The sequence below is a fragment of the Dipodomys ordii genome, unplaced genomic scaffold (assembly GCF_000151885.1).
Source record: "Dipodomys ordii isolate 6190 unplaced genomic scaffold, Dord_2.0 Scaffold208, whole genome shotgun sequence".
Lineage (NCBI taxonomy): Eukaryota > Metazoa > Chordata > Mammalia > Rodentia > Heteromyidae > Dipodomys > Dipodomys ordii.
In genome coordinates this window covers 550,660-559,427 of record NW_012267424.1, presented here as the reverse complement: position 1 = coordinate 559,427, position 8,768 = coordinate 550,660, and the positions used below count along the sequence as shown (strand labels likewise).

Genomic DNA, 8,768 nt, shown 5'->3' with positions numbered 1-8,768 from the left:
GAGGCTGCAATGCTTGGTAAGAAATGTACACATTATCCTGCCCATGCAATTGTAACCCCTCTGTACAGTATGTTCACAAATAAAATAAAATTAAAAAAAATTAAAAAAAAAGAGAAAGCAAGACAAAAAAAATAACTTAACATGTTTGTATTGAAGTATAAAACGAATTACATATTTCTATACCAAGCAGTAAAATCTAATAAAATTTTAATTTTTGAATTGGTCAAAAAAAAAAAAAAGAATTCTTGGCCTATAACCTCCTGGTATAGAGACATCTGACTTGGTAAAAGAAAATGAAACATCCTAATTTTCCCTTTTGTTCAAATGGTTAGTTTTTGACAAATGCAAGCTCAGTGTTACTGGTGAGTGTTCTTTGCTTTTCTTCCTGTGTTATTGCCTGGGGACACATTTTTTTTTTAATGCTGTGGAGCAGAGCAGCACGTGTGTTTGTAGGATCAAGGGAACATTCTAACCTAATGAGAGTGTGCACTTCCCAGGGCGACCTGTTGGAATTCTGTGCCTGGAGCCCTCCAAGAGGCAGCAGCTGCTCTCATTTCCTCATTCAGACAGGCACTGCACTCCTCACCACAGCTGCAGCCCCCACCTCCAGCTCTGCAAGGACTCTGAAAGGGACTTGGAGTGTCTGGGTTTGACAAGAATGAAGGAAAGAAATGGGGCAACTGGCTTCCTAGGGTGACCCTCAGGAACACTGAAGTGGGGGCCAAGAAGCCATGACTACAGCAGGGAAAGAGATTCACGTTCAGGCTTTGCATGATCAGCAAAGGACATATGGATGACAGCTGTCTCTTAGAGCAGACCACACTGGGCATCTCCGGGGATAAAGGAGAGCTCTCCAGACTCTTCTGGAAGGTGGTTTTTGTTCAAGCGAGCTATTTCCAGTGATACTTAATGTTGATTTTTGATTTTCCAAAATGGATTCCATCTAGCCTAGCAATTCTGAAAGCACTTCCACAGTGTGCAAAAGGGAATGAGTTTTTTTGTCTTTCCTTCTGTGCCTTTTTCTTATTTTTACTTAACTAAGTATGGTCTTTATGAGTTCCTGGACAAAACCTGTTTCTGTGTTGCTCAATTGGGAAGAGATCTGTTGATGGTGATGCCTATTTGTCACTCTGCCTCCAAAGCAAGCTGAGCATTCATGCAGATACAGTGTAGATGATCAAGCAAGAGCCAACACTGAAAGCCAGCAGAGTTTTCAAAGTAACAACTTCAGGGTAAATACTAGAGATGGCTGAGGATACAGAAGACAGATAACAGGTTCATTTCAGTATGGAAGCATTCTGGATCGCTTATAATTATGGCATTGTCAATCTGTGAATGATGACAATTGTGTCATATCTAAAGAGGGATTAGGCAAATTTAATTTCTTCTAATCATGATCTCTTTGCCTGTGGCCTGTGGGCATTCAGTATGCTGTTTCATCTATGTATCTATCGATGTTTTATAATACATATGCAATTCATATATAATCGTCAATATATATGAATATCTAGCTCATGTTTTGGGACACTAGGTAATAAAAGTGGAATAAACATAAATAAATCATTACGGTATGTTTTATGTATTCATTGTCCATTGTATATGTTATTCAGATTTTCTTTTTTTTAATTTAATTTAATTTTTTAAAATTTAATTTAATTTAATTTGTGAACATACTGTACAGAGGGGTTACACTTACATGGGCAGGATAATGCATACATATCTTACCAAGCATTGCAGCCTCCTCCTTTGTTTCCCCTTCACATCCCTTCCCAGCCTCCCCCCTCCCAATCCCAATCCCAATCCCAATCCTTCCCCTCCCCCCCCAAGATTTTCTTTTTTTTTTTTTTAATGTATGTGTATCCTCAGATTTCAGCTTCCTGAGTAGCTAGGATTACAAGCATGAGCCAATAGTGGCTGGCCCACACATAATTTGCTCACACAAACACCATAGAAGCTATTCAAAGCTGTGTGTCTGGTCAATAGGACCAGAAATTGGTCTATGGGGTCAATCACTTATCAGGACAGATAGAGACCTGCCATCTTGGAAATATGATTCTTAAAGTATGGCATCCTGCTGGTCACAGGTGGACAGCAGACAAGAACTAAGGGTAGCCATTTCCAGATCAGAGGGTACACATGCCAGTGGCTCTTTGCAGACCAGGCTGGGAGTTGCTCAATTTATTTTCATGCTCTCCAATCTATGGAGGCCCATAGATACTTGGGAACACAGGCCTGAATTTAATAAAAATGTCAACATGATTCCTTCTCACATTGATTCAACCATTAACTTAATACCTATAAAACTAGGAAATAGCTATTTCTGTATGTTTTAATTTAGGTCTTCAAAGTCAAGCTGCTTCTGGGCTGTTAGGAACAATTTCTTGAATGTTTATAATTATAACATAAAAGAACCAAAATTACAATTAATCTGCCTATGTTCTACCACATTTCTCTGTTTTGTTCTGATTTTGTTGCCCAACCTCTGATGGTATGTGTGTGTGTGTGTGTGTGTGTGTGTGTGTGAGAGTGAGGGGGGGATCACTGATAGATTCCTATTTTAGGTATAATATGCCACATGTATTGCTAAAAATACAAAATGAGGCATAGTCAAGTGACATTAACATAAGAAGTTCTGAGTCTGTAGATTTTCTTCTTCTTGTTATTATTTAAAAGTGTATTCCTTATTTTCATCCATTATTTTTCCTTAAAGTTGAAATACAATGCCTGCACTTTGCTGCAATTAGTGATTTTTAAAATAAGTTCTGTTTATATGCTATACAAACAAAAGATTTTATTTGTTTCTTCAAATTACTGCTAATGATTTGTAAGAATTAGCATTAGACCACAACTAATTGACTTGTTTGTTTTTTAGGGGTAGATAAACAGAATTGCTTAATGAAAGTATTAGAAGCCTGAGATGAAATATTAGAAAATACAATACTCATTACCTTTATACACACAATGCACACATGACATTTTAAAATAATTTTGGAAAAAAACCTAAATAAAGTAATTTTATTTTACTTTTACTTAAATTAGAAAGAATTATTTTAAAAATTCAAGATGGAGCCAGTGGCTCACACCTATCATTCTTATTACTCAGAAAGCTGAGCTCTGAGGATCATGATCTGAAGCCACAACTGGCAGGAAAGTCTTTTTTTTTTTTTTAATTCTGAAAATACTGTACAGAGGGGTTACAATCACATGGGCAAGATAATGAGTACATTTCTTATCAAGCATTGTAGCCTCCTCCTTTGTTTCCCCTTATCCGTTCCCATCTGGCCCCCCCCCCCACCCCGCACCAAAGTTATAAAGTTCATTTTTGACATAACGACTTGTACATCTCATTGTTGCAATGGGTCCACCTGTATCCCTATTTAAATGATTTGTTTTTCCCCTTCCCCTCCACAAATTATACCGACATCAAATACAGTGAAAGCAGGGGTTATACCGTGGGGGAGGGACATACAAAGCAACAAAGAAATAATCTTATAAATGTGTTAGTAACAATCAGTCTATGACATTCTTATCACAATAAACCAGAAAAAATGCTAGAAATGGACCTGTAGCTCAAGTGTTAGAGCACAAGCCTTATGTGTAAAAGCTATGGGACTGTGCCCAGGTCCTGATATATCCTGATATATATATACTGGTACTTAAGAGCTTGCATATATATACATATATATGTATATAGACATATATATGTTTTTATTTTTAGTCATTTTAGACTGCTTTTAGCGTAATATTTTCTTCTATCAGGTTAAGTCTTTCAGATTTTCAAATGGACCTTTTTCTTTACAAATTTTTTCCTAACAAGTTCTGGCAAAGAATGGGTGACATTTATTTTTCAAAGCAATTTCTATATTGTGAGTTCAAATCACATCATGTAAAATATAATATCACACTAATTTTAACTAAATATTGTTCATAGTTATGTTCTGTCTTGTCATTCAGGTTGACAGCTTCTTGATGGTTGAAATTGACCTCTTTGTTTTTTGATTACTATTTCCACCGTGATAGTATCCCTAATAATTATTAGTCTTAGATCTTGTATCAGATCTGTTCTGCAATGTATATTGCTAACAACTTTGCTTTTCTACTTTCTGCCTATATTTGCATGTGCCTTCATTTGAAAACTTACAGTGTATCATTTATTTCTTATGCAATTGTGTTGTCCCTACATTAACAGTAGTCATGTAGAGAGTTAAACACATTTTAATTTTCTTCTCTCTTACTGTTAAGAATGTTACTTTGCAAGGAGAGCTGTCAAAATAGAACACAAATCATTTAAAACCTAGTAAAAGGCAAGATGTTTAGAAAAGAAGTAAAACACTTTAACGCTCATAAAAAATGAAGAGAATATAAAGAAAGCCCTTGCACAGAGACGGTGAGTCAGAAGTTCCACACTTCATCAAAGACTTAAAAAAAAAGAAGACAAAGAAAGAAACCAGATGCACATTTGGGGCCCATCTATGGAAAGTATTATATTTTTATGGTTTCAACAAAGGTACTCAAATAATAAAATGGTCATTATGCTTCAGTAGGACTTGCAGTGAAAATGAGAAAGTACAGAACTGCTTCACCGGGTACTTGATCATTTTATCACCATCAGTTGGCAAGACAACTGTCACCATCCTTGACCCCAATTGAAATCAGGAGGATATCACTGGAAAGTTACATTGTTCCAGGTTGAAAATAGGTACCCACCTCACACAGCTGGAAGTTCAAACGAGGCACCAGGCTGATGGTGAATTAGGAGGAAAGGGCCCCTATCCTCTTTAAGATCTCAAATTTAAGACCTTAATACTTAGGAACATTTTAGGTAGCATTGCTTCTGGTTTCCTGTCTGTAGTCTGTTTTCCATTAACTTTCTAAGGAAGGTCAGCTATAGGGAAAAGGCTGAAACTGTATCCCTTCTCCTGGCTGCTCCCTAGCACCTCCCCAGTACCACTTCTAGCCACTACCCCTTGGGAGTAATTAGTGGTCAGTTTGCAGGTAGGACTTTATTCTAGGGGCAGAAAATCTCTGGGTCAGTTCTTAGCAAACTGAAGCACTGTGCAACGGAGCCTTTTGTGTTCTTCAGCCAGATCCTTGAGCAACAAAATCGTACTGGAGGCTTCATGGATATCCTTAAACCATCCTTAAACCGTATCCTTAAACCATCAAGTCTGCATCCCTCCTTTTCCTGAGACCTGCCCAGCTACCACCACCATATCATTATCATAAGCTCCCCCCCACTCTCCAAAATCCTAGAAAATGGAAATTCTTAACCACATGAGTCACCTGGTTTATGGCCACCATTCCCTTAACAGATTCTCTCTCTCTCTCTCTCTCTGTCTTTCTGTTAAACTCTTAGCTTTGCCACTGTGTGTGTGTGTGTGTGTGTGCCCTGAAATTACCCTGCACAATTTTTGTCATGAATCTCTGCTGTTCAATTCCCTTCCTTGCTTTAGGCAAGCCCTGAATTATTCTCTGTCACCTCAATGTTTCCTCTTTTTAACTTTTATATAAATGGAATGACGTACTATGTCTTTGATTTAGCAAAAAGGTTTTGCGATTCATACTGTGGGGCTGGGAAGAAATGTGTGCGATCGACCCTGTGCTCTGTTGCTGATCATCTCGCGGTACCACTGCCAACATGCTTCATATTCCACTACATTATCTAAAATTTAAAAAGAAAAGACTCCTTTTTCTGATTATCAAACAAAATGTATTGGTATGGACCAAGCTTGAGGAAGCAAATGTAACTCATTACCCTTTCAGTTAAAGGAAGGAAGCTAGGCACCTCCCCCACCCCCAAGTCGGAGGTGACACACCCCAAACTATTCATCTTGTTCCCCTCCAGGGGATGGTGCCAGGCCCCAGATGTGTGCGCCCTTTGTGTCTCCCTACTGGCAGAGGTCCTCCGTGGGCTCCATCCAATCAAAAGTCCTTTCAGTACCTGCTTACAGAGATGGAGGAGAGAGAGAGGGGAAATCCAGTCATGGGGAAACTTCTACCTTCCTGTTTGCAGGTGCGGGGGGACAATTTCAGGGCTCTCAATGCCAATTGGCTAGGAAACGCCCTTGGGGGGAGGTGAAGAGTCAGGAGGCCCCCAAACGTCTGACACCCCGCACCAGGACCTCAACTTGCCCAAGGAATCCATTTCACTGTTCCTTTCACCTTCATATAAATCTGTTCTGTCTGCTTTAGATACTTTTCCTGCCATTTATTTCTTTCATCAGTGGGGAAAAGAGACACCAAACTTTACAGGGTATCAATAACTTAACAGGTTGATAAATATTCTTTGAGTTACTGATTGCAAGCAATGGAAGCTGGTTCTGGGGTAAGTAGGCAGGAAGAGTTTATTAAACAAACGTTGGGCTGTTTAGGGTACTTTGTGGAGACCAAGAGAGTCAAATTTACTAAGTAGCCAGGAAAAAAGAACCCAAACAGACTTGATGCTGTGGGAAGAAATCTTCCTACCGTCCCCACACAGAGTATACTTCCACTTCTTCCACTCCTCAGTAGCCAAAGTCTGACAGACTATGGCAAGGCTAATTTATTACATATCCCTGTCTCAATTTCCTAGGAAGCCAGGGAGAGGGATATTTGATTTTTTTTAAAATTGTTATTGTAAAGGTGATGTACAGAGGAGTTACAGTGACATAAAGCAGGTAAAAAGTACATTTCCTTTTGAACAGTTACCTCTTCCCTCACTCTCTCCCTGTTTTTTCTTCCCAACCCTCCCTCCCCAAAAGTTGTATAGTTCATTTTCCACATAGTGTGTAGTGGGTACCACTGCTGCATTTGTTTACCCTTTGTCCCGCCATTTCTGTGCTCCTCCGTACTCTCCAAAGACAGGTAATTAATTTTGTACGGGTATTCTTTCTGCTCTCTAGGACCACTAATCAATGTTTCAGCACTTGAGAAGTATGTTCATGCAGAAAAGAAGAGTACATATTTTTCATTGCTATATTTGAAATCGGAATTATACAAAAATAGTTATATATGTCCTAATCTTTACATTAGCTAGTATTTTTCATGGACATTAGACGATTTGTTTTTGGTCATTAAATCTTCTTTGAGAGGATGGTTTTAATGATGGCATAATTCCTTACTATGCTTTACTTTCTAATTATATATATTGAAGGACGTTTTTTTCCTTGGCAATTTGAATCTCTTGAGACTTTTGCAATTTTTAATTTCAATGCCAAATATTTGAGTTCATACCATTCCTCAAATCTGAGAGATTGCTTCTCCTTGGTGGTTTCCTTAGTTGTAGCCTAATCTTTTGTAATTTAAAAAATATTTCAACCATCTTAAATCTTTGGCTTAGGGCTTGCCAGAGTATCTGTTTCCAAGAAAGCCATATCTTTGAGGCATCTAGCATACAGAAGATGCTCTTCTGTCACTTTATAAGCAGAGCTTAGAGCTGGCCCAAAGCGAAGTTCAGCTAAACTGTAGCATAATCTCTACCGAATAACTCCCAGTACATTGGAGCTTTTGTAGCCAAATAGCTGGAAAGTAGCCTTTTATTTTTCTTCTCAGAAACATGATTTCTAAACTCTTTAATTTTACTTTCATGTCCTGTTGCTGTGCAAACAATAACCACATAAATGCAAAGATTTTCATTCTAGCATAAAACATGAATACTGACTGCTCAGCAGGTTGTCTTACTAAAAATAAGAGCTTTCAAATGACTAGTATTCCCCCGAACTCTTTCTTTTATCTTTCTCCTTTGTGTGTTTATAATTTCATCACACAAAAATGCAGTTTTATTTCTTTGTAAAGTATGTCATCAGTGGAATTCTACTCATCCATCAGAAAGAGTGATAGTGTACCATTCATAAGAAATGGAAAGACTTGGAAAAATTATATTAAGTGAAGTAAACCAGGCCCAGAGAAATTCAGGTTGCATGGTTTTCTTCATTTGTGGGGGCTAGAATGTGCCTATAAATCTATAAGTAAACACACTGGGAGGCACTCCAATGATTATAAAGGAATTAACTGAAGTAAAATAGACTCTCTGGAGAGACCAAATAGTATAATTCTTTAGAAAGACTAGGTCAAAGTCCAACAAAATAAGTACCAGAAAATGGGTACTTGCAAGGGGAGGGGCAAGAATGAACAGGGGAAGGGAGTAGAATAAATAAAAATAAGGAAAAGGGTGGGTGGAAGGGGGGTGAAGATGTGGAAGGGATGTCACAGATCAAGATGCTTTGTGTAAAGAAATTGCTTAGTTAAATGGCAACAAATTCAAAATATAACCTAAAAACTAAGAAAAGTGAGGGAAGGGGTAGGAGGGGGAGGGGAGAATGTTGAAAGGGGTAATGTTGGTCAAGATGCACTATGTTCATAAACTGCTCTGTTGAATGGCAACTCCTTTGTACAACTGAAATATTTTTTAAAAAGTGTGCCATGCCAGGTGCCAGTGGCTCATACATACAGCTCTAGCTATTCAGGAGGCTGAGCTCTGAGGATCATAGTTGGAAGCCAGCCAAGGCAGAAAGGTTCTAGAGACTCTTAATTGCCAACTAGCCAGCATCAGGCTGAAATGAGAGGCATGGCTCAAGTAGTAAAGCAGCAGCCCTTAGTGGAAAAGCCAAGTACTTGCAAGCTTGAGGCCCTTAGTTCAAGCCCATACCATCACACAGACACATACAGACACACACAGACACACACAGACACACACAGACACACACACACACACACACACACACACACACACACACACACACACACACACACACACACACACACACACACACACACACACACACACACAG

General features: G+C 38.6%; 1 protein-coding gene across 1 annotated transcript in view; it reads right to left on the bottom strand.

The window, feature by feature from the left end:
* LOC106000087 overlaps positions 1–830 on the bottom strand; it is a 125,354-nt gene extending 124,524 nt beyond the window's left edge. Inside the window, exon 1 of the mRNA XM_013035288.1 lies at positions 504–830. Coding sequence (XP_012890742.1) covers positions 504–830 — 327 coding nt within the window. The remainder of the gene's footprint in view (positions 1–503) is intronic.
* Between the last annotated feature and the right edge of the window lie 7,938 nt (positions 831–8,768).